This window comes from Macaca nemestrina, chromosome 1 (genome assembly GCF_043159975.1).
Source record: "Macaca nemestrina isolate mMacNem1 chromosome 1, mMacNem.hap1, whole genome shotgun sequence".
Classification (NCBI taxonomy): Eukaryota; Metazoa; Chordata; class Mammalia; order Primates; family Cercopithecidae; genus Macaca; species Macaca nemestrina.
In genome coordinates, this window is record NC_092125.1 from 112,746,352 (window position 1) to 112,760,327 (window position 13,976).

Consider the following 13,976-nt stretch of genomic DNA (forward strand, 5'->3'; position numbering starts at 1 on the left):
CAAGCACTAGCCCAAGCTTAGAGAAGGTCCCCATATAGCTAATGAATGAATGAGTGAACCCTCACAACAATCCTATGAGATAATTACTCTTTGATGTATACACAAGGTGACTTCTTCTACTCTTCAATTTACAGACAAGGTGATTGAGTCTGAGAGAAATTAAGGAACTTGTTCAGAAATCACAGGGCTGGCTAGTAAGTGGTAAATCTAGAACGTGAACTCAGGGAAGCTGACTCAGAGCCACTAGGTAATAATGTCTTTCCTGTAGATCCCACATATCCATACAGTCTTTATGGTAAGGACAAGTTATTTTAAAGAAACCCTTTAAAGGAATTTAGCAATAGTTAAATATCACCCACTCAAAATACCCATTCATAGGCATTTCAATTTCATGATCCTGAAAACAGGACAGAACCAAAAAGTAACATTACTTTGGATTTGATAAATGTGAGAAAAACAGGAAGAGGATATGGAAACTAAAATATCTAACATGAATAATCAGATAACGGCTAAGGTAGAACCACAAAGAGGAAGGGAGACTAGGGGATTTTTAAAACTGGTGTTTCTTAAACGCCACACCTTCTCATATCCTGAAAACTAACTGAGTCATAAAACATGAGTCTGTTTGTAAGCAGAAATATGGTAATGAAATAAAAAAAAAAAGATCAAAATGAAATCAAAAGAAATACAAACACAGGTTTTATATTATAGATCTAGCTATGGCAAAAGGTAGAAAAAAAACTAAGGAGCTATTTGGACTAGCTAGCTCAACTGAATTCAGAAAGCCATGACACTGACTGATCTTCTAAAAGAGATGCCAACATAGTAACAAACAAGCTTTCAGTTTCAGTCTGTAACTCTGTGCTGTGGTCCTAGCATTTCTTCAGCATCATAGTTGAGTATGCAGCTAGCTGTGGAGGAAATGCAGGGGGAAGGGAATCTCTAATCTTTTTTGAAAGGCCTCTTCTAAAAAAATTGATGAGAACTCTATGCTAGAAAGAGTTAAAGCGTAAGGTGGGAAAAATGTGCTCTAGGAAATGAATCTTCTTAGGAAGTATATGAAGTCACAAAAGGCTTGAGTTTGAATCATAGCTCTGGCATTTATTAATTACATGATTATTCTCCACTCCCATTTTAAAAGAGAAATCAGTGTTTCAGCTTCTTCGTCTATAATAATTGGGTCGACACCACTTACTTTGTGTAGAGCTGTGAGCATTAGTGCTAATTTAAATACCTAGCACAGTACATTGCACATGAATACTTGATCAACATTGATTATACTCAAATTTCTCTTGTTTCATGTTTCTAAAACTAATTTCATGGGTCTAATGTCATAACTCTAAGCAGCAATCACACAACACTTCCTTTTTTCACTAGTGCTTTACAATTATTATTATTATTAGTGGTAGTAGTAGTATCTTGGAGGCGGAGTTTTGCTCTTGTTGCCCAGGCTGGAGTGTGATGGCACGATCTCAACTCACTGCAACCTCTGCCTCTCGGGTTCAAGTGATTCTCCTGCCTCAGGCTCCCAAGTAGCTGGGATTACAGGCGCTCGCCACTACACCTGGCTAATTTTTGTATTTTTAGTAAAGACGGGGTTTCGTCTATTGGCCAGGCTGGTCTCGAACTCCTGACCTCAAGTGATCCGCCCGCTTCGGCCTCCCAAAGTGCTGGGATTACAGGCATGAGCCACCACTCCCAGACTTTACAATTATTTTATTCCAGTTAGCAACGGGGAGAGACGGTTACATTTTTCCAGCACTTAATAGGTTTTAATGGTCCCAATCTAAAAACAGGAGCATCTTTTTGAGATAATGTATATATAAAATAACTTTCTCCAAAAAGAAAAAAGTCATACCCGGCATTTGGACTCAGATATTATACTTGGAGAATTATATGCTTTTAAATATAAACTATTTTGAAAGAAAAAATAACAGGGATTTTGAAATTAAGACTTAACTAGAAAACTCACCTGACTTTCTCTTTCTTTTTTAGCCATGAGTTCAAGTTCCTCTTTGGCATTACTCAGTTCTTTTTCTAGCCCTGCAACTGTGTCCAAGTCTCCTGAAATAAAAATATAGCGCTAGTTTTAATTGCTATTAACATAATGTGGTATCTGCTGCTTCCTTTGAGTAATTTACAGAGGACACATTCCAATAATAAGAAAAAAGAAAACATACACACAAATGTAAAAAGCATTATTTGTAATAGCAAAATACTGCAATCATCCTAGATGCTATAAAGAAAAGGCTGAATAAACAACATTATATTCACAAATCCAACATTGTTTTATTCTTTGATTAGTATAAAGTTTTTCTACTAGAGAATGACTACTTGTAAGACTTTTCTAAACCATCCCCTGAATGGGGCTAGGCTTGGCAAATAACTCAATGTACACTGCCTACCCTTCCTAACAGTTTAATGTAGGTGATGTCAACTTACACTGAGTGGCCCCAGACTTGAAAGATACCCAGGAAAAGGTGTCAGCTCATGGCCCTGCTGGGCAGGAATGGAACCACTACCTCCTGCATTTCTGAATCCCTGCAAAGCTATCTGAAAAGGAGAATAAGGATAGAGTTTCTCTGGGTCAAATTGTGAACCCAGAGCAATAATCTCGACTCAACATAAGGTAAGGACAGTGCTTCAGCCTTTCAGAGGAATTCCAAACTTATTTGTTCCATTAAGATAGGAAGAGAAAAGAGTCTTGTCCAAACCTATTAATACGGAGATTACTAGAAGGAAAAACAAGAGAAAAACAAAGTCCCTTAATGAAATGAAATTTGATACTTACCTAATGTGGATCTGGGTATGCTGGCATCCTCTTTGGCAGTCAATGAAGTGCTACCATCTCTGGAAGGTATCTGCATTGAACCCTAAAAAATTGCAAAAGTTGGGGGACTTAGGAAGATGCAGGAACTATGATCACAATGACAATACTGAGAATATTCTCAGAATTTGGTATTAAAATTATCAAACATACACCTCAAATGTAAAAAGGAAATGGAATCAGCATGAATTATATAAGTCTATAGTTCTTACTTGATCAGTCTGTTCTCCAAGAGGGGGGCCAGTGGGGGTAACTTCAGCTTGTTGGTTAGAGATGGGTGCTTGGGATGTCAGGGAGTCTCTCCCTCCTAAATATTGGCGCAGGGCCTGTAATTCCAAATTTCTTTCCATTAAGGCTTGCACCATCTTCTCCGCAGCAGCCTAGTAAGAGGAAATCACAAATAACATTAGAAAGATATTCTAGTAAAACAAATTTTTTGTTCTGGTATTATTTCTTCAAAGTCAACCATTTGTAAACAACAAACAAACAACAACAGAAAACAGTGGGTCCTTAGGAAATAGTTCCCTTGCTTTCAGTTTACAGGGAAAAACATAGTTAAGTGAATGGAAATAAAGTCTCATAGGCAGAATATTGGGAAAAAAACTGAATTTAACACATCTATAACAGGTAAGAGAATCTGAAATAGGTTCTGCTAGAACTATCAGGCTAAGGTGTTACGATTCTGGTTTGAATTAGTTTAACAAATGTCTTTATTCTTGGATCAGCTGCTTCTTAGGGGAAGATTGCTCTTCAATCAAACATTTGTGTGGTTTGCTCCCTTCAGGTATTGGCCAAATGTCACCTTATCAGGTTGGTCTTCCCTGCATATCCTATCCAAACAGCAGTCTTGCTGGCCAAGGGGTACAAGCTTTCAGGTATAAGATGAATATGTTTTGGGGATGCAATGTATAGCATGGTGACTTTAGTTAATAATACTGTATTATTTCCTTGAAATTTGCTAAGAGAGTAGATCTTAAGTGTCTTCACCATACACGCATAAAATGTGTAGTGACGGCTGTGTTAATTTGATTGTGGCAATCATTTCACAATGTATATGTATATCAACACGTCATGTTGTACACCTTGAATATATACAATATTTGTCAATTATACCTCAATAAAGCTGGGAAATTTTTTTTTTAAACCCAGCAATCTCTTCTCTATCTCCAACACTCCTTACTGTGCCTATTTTTTTTTTCAATGCACTTACCATTATCTAATCTCTCTCTCTCTCTGCTTCCCCTACATGGAATGTGAAGTTTCCTAAAGGCAACTTGGTGCTGAATCTCAAGCACCCAGTACAGTGTCTGGGACATAATAGACACTCACTACATATTTACTGAATGAATCAATTACACACATAAACATTTTTATCAGACCACATGATTAGGAGAATCTCAACCTCAAAATCACCAAACTCAGCTTGTTTCATTTCAAATCTCAGTTTTCTAAGACAGATGATGACACAATAAGGGAAAGAGCTAGAACAGTTTTAACTATTAATGCACAGAAAGTCTACATTTAAACAGAAAATCTGGAAATACTAAGTTGATATTAAAATTACTGAGGGTATAAGATGATGAATCGTAACACCAACTGTCTCTGAGGAAAAGTACTACTGTTTTAAGGGAGAAGCTGACCTCTTGTCACAATTTCTAAGGGAAATACGAAAAAAAAAACCTTCCATTTTTCAGTAAGTAAAATGTGGGCTCTTTGGAGATTTGAATATAACCATGTTAGAAGTATCAGTATATTATTAAAGTACCTTAATAAAAATATCTGTGAAAACTGTGGGAAAAAAACGTAATAAATAACATACAAGACATATACTGTGCTCTATCTGCCTTGGCGCTCTTTTTCTGGTAGGATTTAAGAGTTTTTAGCAGTGCTCCTCCAGTGCAGTCCATGAACCTGCAGCATCACTATCACCTGGAAACTTGTTAGAAATGCAAATTCTTAAAGTCCCATCTATACATCCTAATTTCTTTCTCTGGAGTTGAGCTCCACAATCTACATCTTTAAAAAGCTATTCAGGTGATTTCTTTTGCATGTAAATTTAGAGAAGCAGATGTAGAAGAATACAACCATTAATCTTCTTGAGTTGAAAAATCTCCTGTAATTTCCATCATCTCCATTATTCTATTACCAGCAGTGCATAATTTTTTTTTCTGAGGTATAATAAAGACTAATTCTTCCAAATCACAAAGAGGTTAAAAAGAAAACTCAAAGATCCTAGCCTCTTGCCAAAGACTTAAATAATTTAGAATAATGTTGTTAGGTCTATTTTAGAAACAATTTCTGAAGCACACAGCAGGACCTTTCTAGTAAGATGTGTGTTTACTTCAGTAGGCCTAGCAATTAGAACAGTGGTGTATAATCCTTTCACAATATGAGGAAATGTAAGAAAATATTATGGGGTCAAATAACATAGGCCAAAAAAAGTCTATCTTCCTCTAAAAACTGTCCAGGGGGATTCAGAGCTACTGGTATCTGAAATGCAGCATAAGTCAACTAAGAGTCTTTAGCCTTGAGAAGAAAACACATAGAAATGAGAAAAAATTAAGAATTTACTTATGGGCAGGGCATGGTGGCTCACGCCTGTAATCCCAGCACTTTGAGAGGCCAAGATGGGTGGATCACTTGAGGCCAGGAATGATCCAACATTTCAGCCTGGCCAACATGGTGAAACCCCATCTCTACTAAAAATACAAAACTTAGCAGGCATGGTGGTACATGCCTGTAATCCCAGCTACCTGGGAGGCTGAGGCAGGAGAATTGCTTGAACCCAGGAGGCAGAGGTTGCAGTGAGCCGAGATCGCGCCACTGCACTCCAGCTGGGTGACAGAGGGAGATGCCATCAAAGAAAAAAAAAAAAAAAAAAAGAATTTACTTCTTAAATATTGTGGAATTAATACACTCCATACTATTATGAGATTGTTTATTCTCACCATGACCTCTGAAAAACGCAATCTTTTTTCCCTCTTAAGATAACTCAGATTTTACAAAAACTAAGAGTAAACATGTTGAGTGTAAGTTTTCCCATACCTTGACTGGAAATGCAAAATATCACTCAAGTCTTAATAATTTAGAATCAAAATCAAAACACTCACAACCCCTACGCCTTTCTCTCAAAATGATCAGATTATTAAGGAAAAGAAAATGCATGTAATGAAGTTAATGGATACACGTATTGTTTAGGCACCCTTCCAAATTCAAGGATTTTAAGAAATTTTTCATACTTTGATGATTAATGTAAAACTGTGGTCTTAGGCCAGGTACAGCAGCTCACACCTACAATGCCAGCAGTTTGGGAAGCCAAGACAGGATGATTGCTTGAGCCCAGGAGTTCGAGACCAGCCTGTACAACACAGCGAGACCCACCCCCACCTCTAAATAAGTAAGTAAATAAATAAAACTGTGGTCTAGGTAATAAATGGAAGGAAAGAAACTAACAGAGTTGACTGTAAAATATATAAATATACACACATCTATAGTCTGCAAATGCTTCCTATTTGCAGACTATAAACGCACTACATGATACTTTTCTGATCTGTGCATTAATCCTTACTTGGCTTTCCTGCTCCCTGGTGCTCACAGACTGAAGCAGGCCTTGAATCTCCATTTCATGTTCCACCACTAGTTTGTTTCGATCACTTAGAAGGTCCTGCAGCATCCTTTCCTTTCGCTGTAGACGCTGGCACAGCTCCTCTGCTATCTCACTCTGCCCTGGTCCAAGTTTGCACAGCAATGTTGCACTAAGATCCTAATGCAGAAGGGACACTGTAAGTTTCCAGAGGAAAGAACTGCCTCTACTAAATATCAAAGGGCTTATAAGAATCTATCATAGAAGAAGGAGGTGTGAGATTCTTGAGAATAAGTATCACGTTTTACTCATTTTTGTTTTACCAGATCTAGCACAGGCCTGCAACACAGAAGTCTCTAAATACATGTCCCAGGAATGAATACAAACAATACAGAAAACTATCTCTGGTGGCCACTTACATACATATTGTTTTCTGAAATAAGCCTTTTTCTATTTGTTCAGGGCATGTAACAATTAATGTTAGATGAGGATAAATGGACACTCCTTTCATTTATTTGTTTTCCCCCAGTGTAACTTTATAGGAGGAAGCATAAAACGAATTGCTGAAAGGAATACTAAACACTGTATTTGCTCTCATAGTGATGGTTTCTATTTCTGTACTAACCACCGGCACATGGTGGAGGAAACAGAGGAGCCATACTGCCTAGGTTGATACTGGATCTGCTACTTATTAGCTATGTTAGCTTGGACAAGTTACTTAGCTTCAGAAGTCTGTTTCCTCCTCTACAAAACAGGGATAATAGAATGTGCCTCATGGCCTTGTGAGGATTCAACGAGTGAATATCCATTGACATCTGAAAACAGCACCTGCCCCAGCATGAACACTGTAACTAATAAAGGTTAATAGCTGCCAGACGGAAGAGGCAATGTTTGGTCTCATTCATTCTCACATAACTTCTTTGAGAAAGTTAATTGCCAACTTAAGTTTCTAGATATGGGGAAAAAAAAAAAAATCCCAGTGAAAGTCAATGACCTGCCCAGGCACAGAATGAAATTAAAGACTTGGGTCACAGGCCTCCCGATCTGAAGAGTCCTAATCCAAGGCTGAGATTACATAATCACTGAACCAACTGCCTTTAAGTTAACTGAAGTCTTGCCTCCACTTCTTTGTTCCTATCATGCAGAGATGTCTGTAACTGCTGAATGATACTCTCTTGTTCCTTCTGCCAATGGCTAAATTTGGTTTCAATTTCTTCTTTCAGCCACCGGAGGTTTTGACAGGTAGTAGATAACTGTTCCACTTCCAGGCCTTTGGCCCTCAGGAGACTCTCCATACTCTACAGCCATAAAGAGAGCAATCATCAGTCAAAACGATTACCCCATACTCCTCAGGATAAACAACAAATTACATCCACTTTTAAATAATCTCCCATCAATTTATTTTTATTTGCAAGATGAGAGCATTGATCTAAACAATGCCAAGCTAATCTGTTTTTTTTTTTTTTGGGTTTTTAGAAACTTTTATCTAGTTTGTGGAGAGATTAAATATAGAATATATGATAAAAGGAAGCATTTTGGAGGAAGTGCACGACACTATAAAGGATTTCTCAAAAAAGTGGCAGGTAGATACCTAAGCTCTAAAATAAATACGCAAAAAAGCCCACAGTAAATATTGATAAACAAGTGTTCTAATTATGGCAATTCATGGACATGTAGATAATATTAAGGTAGAAGACACAATTTAATAGTTGCACCCTAATAATGCTTCAGTAAAAGTAAGAGAGAGAGAGAGGGCAGTGTGTGTGCATGTGTATTTATGTATGAACAAGAACTGGAAATAAATCAGAACTACGTAAACAGAAATCAATATTCACTGGCTCTCCTCACAAAATTCGTATTACAAACGAAAGTAGAAGTGCTAAAATCTCTCACTTCCTAATCGACAATGATGGAACTAGTGACTACTATTTTTGGTTTTCTCCCCCCTTATAAAGCAAAATCCCTGGTTTTCAGAAAATGATGGAGGGGGGTCATGCTTCAGGCTTAGAACATAAGTGGGAGAGGAACACCAAGTCAGAGATAGGTTTTGCTCTCACTTGCATAGTAGTTTCATTGGAGGAGAGGACACCTCTCAGTCTTTCTAAGTCATGATCTCGCTCTCTCACAGCAAGACGAAGCTGGCGCAGTTCTTTTTCTTTCTCTTCTAGAGCAGAGAATTTTTCATCTATAGCCCGCTGCAAGGAAAGGAAGACTCCTAAAGCTCTGTAAGATTTACTATCCTGATCACTCTTATTCCACAAGATGGCAGACTAGAAAACCAAATCCCAGAGCAGCAAATGTAAGTAAACACAAATTTCTATAATACCTATGTAGATAGAATAATCCATAGCATAGTGGGCAAAATGGTGATACATACCTCCAGAGCAACAGCTTTATCATGTATGCGCTGGCGAAGTTTCTCAAGCAACATTTCATTTGCTTCAAGGGTTTTGTCTGAGTTATCTCGATATTGTAGGAGCTCCCGAAATTCCTGAGACCAAAAAATCATTTCTTTTATTCTTTTATCCAACATTAACTAAATTACCAAGTAATTTGTTAGTTATTCAGGACAAAAAAAAAAAAAGATGTGATCACTCTCCTCAAAAGTAACAAGTTTAGCAGAGATAACAGACATATAAATTGTAAACTATTCTGCAACTTACAACAGACACAACACATAGAATTAACTGTTCTGCATCCTAGGCTAGCTACCAGGGGAACACAGGATGCACTGCCTAACTCTGCCTGCAGGTGTCAGTAAAGACCTCACAGAGGAGGTAACATTTGCGGTGAGTCTTAATTAAAGGACTAGGATTTCCTAAGAAGGGAGAGGACTGTATGCTAGAGAAAAAAAATATGCACACTACGCATACAATAAAAAAATTGTACATTCAGTGAAATGTAGTGGATTCAATGTGACTGAAGCTTAGAGTAGGTGGCAGAAGAGATCAGTCTCTTCTTAATGCTCCATTTTCCCCTCAAACTTTCATTCCATCATCAAAATGACTCTGGAAGTTTCTGTAGTTTGTCTTCATCTATTAAACTGAGAGCAGTAGCCAAATCTTTTGTCTTCCCAACGCCCAGAAAAGTGTGTGACTCACAGAGGTGCTTAATAACTATTTTCTGAATATTAAGTCTTTATAAAAGACTTCATAAAAGACTGCTTAAATCAGGGCTATATGTACTGTTTCTTACACTTGTTAGTAAGCATCTTAATTCACAAATTATACTTTCTATTTATTTTAAATCCTCTTGATTCCCACCTCTCAATGTTTGCCTTATAGCAGGGACTCAACACTGGTGGAATAATATCTTAAATTTATATAAACAAATTTCAGAGTTCTATGAGCCCAGTTTTCATTGAAATCATGTAAACTCACCTGAAGCAATTGCTCCTTGTGACTCAGACTATGGTTTAGGTGCTGGATATTTTGTTCCTGGGTTCGAATCTCATTGTATTTTTCAGCCTCCCGGGCACGAAGCTGTTGGCTCTTATTCTGCAATTCTTCTTGTAGCTGCTGCAAGGCTTTCCGCAATTCCTGAATTAAACATATTAAGAGATCTAAAATTGTCACATGGTTATATATAGAGGCCTTAAAATTTTCAAGGTATATAAACTGAAAGAGCGGTAGAGGATGCCATTATTAAAACTGCTATAGAAGTATTATACATGAATTGAATGGGATATGGAAAATTGTAAAAGTTGTGAATGGGTAGGACGTAAGCTTGATAATTATAGTTCAATACTTATTTTTTGGCTTAAAAAGGATACATGTGTAGAACCATTAAATGAGAATCTGTCCTATGGTAAACCTGGATTATTTACAGTAAGCTCAAGGATAAACTATTCCTATCATCCTTTTTTCTAAAGATCTCATAGAGACCATCACTCTTCTTTCTTAGCTTGCCATATTTATCTTTCTGATAAGAAAGTCAGTAATCTTTAAATCATCTGTTACTTTAGAGAGCTCCCAAAATACATATTCTCATCAACCAAACAAATCTTGGGAAAATGTTTCCTTTAGCCAAATAACAAAAAGTTAAGAATTATTTCTACCCCCATCCTCCACCACTCCCTGACCCTGCCCAGACATCTGAAATTTTAATTTTTTTTTTTGAAATGGAGTCTCACTCTGTCGCCCATGCTGAAGTACAGTGGTACAATCTCGGCTCACTGCAACCTCCGGCTTCCAGATTCAAGCATTTCTCTGCCTCAGTCTCCCGAAGTAGCTGGGATTACAGATGCCCGCAACCACGCCTGGCTAATTTTTGTAATTTTACTAGAGATGGGGTTTCACCATCTTGGTCAGGCTGGTCTTGAACTCCTGACCTCATGATCCACTGGCCTCGGCCTCCCAAAGTACTGGGATTACAGGTGTGAGCCACTGTGCCCAGCCGAAATTTTAATATTTCAAAAGGAAATTCAGGGCTAATATTTAATCTCCAAACCACTAAACCAGGGAGATCCTTCAAAAATTACACTTTTAAACCTGAGTGTTAAAGAGCTTAAGAAAAGAGACCACGAAAAAAAAAATCTTTTAAATCTTAAACATATACGCTCTAAGCTAACAAGATAAAGGAACCATTTAAGAATTGTGCATTTTGGCCCAGCGTGGTGGCTCATGCCTGTAATCTCAGCACTTTGGGAGGCCAAGGTGGGCAGATCACCTGAGGTTGGGAGTTTGAGACCAGCCTGACCAACATGGAGAAACCCTGTCTCTATTAAAAATATAAAATTAGCCAGGCATGGTGGTGCATACCTGTAATCCCAGCTACTGGGAGGCTGAGGCAGGAGAATCGCTTGAACCCGGGAGGTGGAGGTTGTGGTGAGCCAAGATTGCACCATTGCACTCCAGCTTGGGCAACAAGAGTGAAACTCCGTCTCAAAAAAAAAAAAAAAAAAAAAAAAGGCCGGGCATGGTGGGTCACGCCTGTAATCCCAACACTTTGGGAAGCCGAGGCAGGTGGATCACAAGGTCAGGAGATCACGACCATCCTGGCTAACATGGTGAAATCCCATCTCTACTAAAAATTCAAAAAAAAATTAGCTGGGTGTGGTGGCAGGTGGCTGTAGTCCCAGTTACTCAGAAGGCGGAGGCAGGAGAATGGCGTGAACCCGGGAGGTGGAGCTTGCAGTGAGCCAAGATAGTACCACTGCACTCCAGCCTGGGTGACAGAGTGAGACTCTGTCTCAAAAAAAAAAAAAAAAAGAAAGAAAAGAATTGTATATTTTATTATTCAAAAATAAAAAATAAAAGACAGGGCTGATTATTATGCATGTCATTCCTCTGACCTTAGTGATTCTTCCCCACTTTTCTGACTGGTTTTAACCATCCTTCAAGAATAACCTCAGATGTCTCCTCCTTCATGAAGCTTTCCTTGATTCCTTTTCCTTGACTCCTTTCCTAGATATTCCTGTAGGACTCCATATATACATCCCCTTCAGAATTCACCACTCTGAAACTCAGCTTATGCGACTGTCTCTCTTACTGAACTATAAGTAACTTAAAAGAAAGGAGCCTGTGCTATTCATCCTTGTATTTCCAGGGCACAACTCAATATGGTAATCACCCCTCAACCCACAGGGGATACATTCTAGGACGCCCAGTGGATGCCGGAAACCAGATAGCACTGAAGCCTGTGTATAACTGTTTTTTCCTGTACATAGATAACTATGATAAAGGTTTACTTACAAATCAGACATACTAACAGATTAAGAATAACAATAAAATAGAAGAATTACAACAACATGCTGTAACAAAAGTTACGTAAGGAAGGCCAAGGCAGGCAGATCACGAGGTCAGGAGATCGAGACCATCCTGACTAACATGATGAAAACCCGTCTCTACTAAAAATACGAAAACAAAATTAGCCGGGCGTGGTGGCAGGCGCCTGTAGTCCCAGCTACTCGGGAGGCTGAAGTGGGAGAATGGCATGAACCCAGGAGGCGGAGCTTGCAGTGAGCAGAGATCACATCATTGCACTCCAGCCTGGGAGACAGAGTGAGATTCTGTCTCAAAAAAAAGAGTTATGTGAATGTGGTCTCTCTTGAAATATCTTAATGCTTTTTGTCTGTGGTTGACCCCAGATAACTGAAACCATGGAAGGTGAAACTGTGGATAAAGGGGGACTACTCTAACTAGCATATGGTACAAGGGCAGCAAGTGTCGAACTGAAATACTTAGATTATGCAACTGATTCAAGGGTTCAACACAAACTATCCTGCTAAAAAGTTATTATCAGGGCAAAGTCAGCATTTAGGGCAATAAAATAGTTAATGATTTACCTGGTTATGTTTCCAAGAAGCCTCTTTCTGCTGTTCACTCTCGTGTGCTGCAGCCTCTACAAACTGCACACATTGTTTGGCATCAGCCAGTTGGCGCTCTTTCTGTCGTACCACCCTCTGGAGCTTCTGTATTTCCAGCTGGCTGCAGAATAAAGCACTCTGAAGATCAAGCAGAGCCACCTGTTGCTGAGCTGGGGAAGTACCCTCTGAGCTCTGAAAAGAGAGTAGAAATCACAATCACAAGGAGGGCAAGCACTGAGCTCCCACGAAGACTGAAAATAAAGTCAAGACTGCAACCAAAATGGCACATCCCCAACTGAAGTCTCTCCTGTCCTATGTGACCCTCACATACGTGCAGTTGTCCAAGCTGGCTTTGGTGCAGCATTTCTCGAAGCTTTGCCATTGTGTCATTTTGTCCTTCAATCACCTGGTACAACTCCTCAGTCTGAAAATGAGAGAGGGAATATCAAACATGTTAGTAAACCAATTATAAATTCCATTATCTCACCTATACAGATTTTAGTAATGTGACTATTCCAAAATATCAACCGAGGTTAAGCTACAATATCTCCAGGCTAAGATAAGTCTGACAATATTCATTTTGACAAAATATAAAATACTTGTCTACTTTGAAGGGACCAATTGTTTCCACAGAGGTCCTTGATAGCTAAGTATTTTACCTCACTTTCCCTGCTCTTCAGAGTTTCCTTGAGGTTCTGAATTGTACCATCTTGCTTTTGAGACGACTCCTGAGCACACTTTAGTTCATAGCTCATTTCATCAAGTTTCTCTTGAAGAATCTGAATTCAGCAAAGAAAAACAGTTTTTTAGGTCAGTGATGTCTTTTAGCCTCAAATGAATAAAGCCTTTCCTCAAATCTTGGATTTAAAGAATTTCTTAGGGGATATTACCTTGTTATTTTTCCCACATATAGTAACCATTAAAGTGGTAAGTCAACCAGCAACGAATAGTAGCAAGAGAAATGAAATACTTCCTTCAGTACTAAATTGTCTCAATCTTCATGCACTGTGATCTCTCTATGATGGCAGCCATACTAGGAACTTGTCCACATGGACCAAGTAGGCAAGTGGTTCCTAGTATGGATCCCTTATACAAGGACCAAAGAACTTCTGCTACCTAGCATAGGAGAGGGCACTATAGGGGCACGGAGGCCACAAGTTCAGCATCCCAAATTGTAGCAATTTTCTTCTAAGCCAGACATTAAAATTCATGGGCTAGAAAGTAGTAACAAGTTAAGCTAAAATAAAAAACACAGACCT

General features: G+C 38.6%; 1 protein-coding gene across 29 annotated transcripts in view; it reads right to left on the reverse strand.

The window, feature by feature from the left end:
* The window catches only part of LOC105479022 (myomegalin), a 220,063-nt gene that overhangs the window by 57,092 nt on the left and 148,995 nt on the right, over positions 1–13,976 (reverse strand). For all 29 annotated transcript variants that reach the window (XM_071069792.1, XM_071069790.1, XM_071069844.1 and 26 more), the window contains 11 exons: positions 13,377–13,496; positions 13,049–13,141; positions 12,697–12,909; positions 9,791–9,949; positions 8,788–8,901; positions 8,468–8,605; positions 7,529–7,708; positions 6,396–6,590; positions 3,040–3,207; positions 2,792–2,873; positions 1,973–2,064 (listed from right to left, as the gene is read on the reverse strand). In XM_071069792.1, the coding sequence (XP_070925893.1) occupies positions 1,973–2,064; positions 2,792–2,873; positions 3,040–3,207; positions 6,396–6,590; positions 7,529–7,708; positions 8,468–8,605; positions 8,788–8,901; positions 9,791–9,949; positions 12,697–12,909; positions 13,049–13,141; positions 13,377–13,496 (1,554 nt within the window). The remainder of the gene's footprint in view (positions 1–1,972; positions 2,065–2,791; positions 2,874–3,039; positions 3,208–6,395; positions 6,591–7,528; positions 7,709–8,467; positions 8,606–8,787; positions 8,902–9,790; positions 9,950–12,696; positions 12,910–13,048; positions 13,142–13,376; positions 13,497–13,976) is intronic.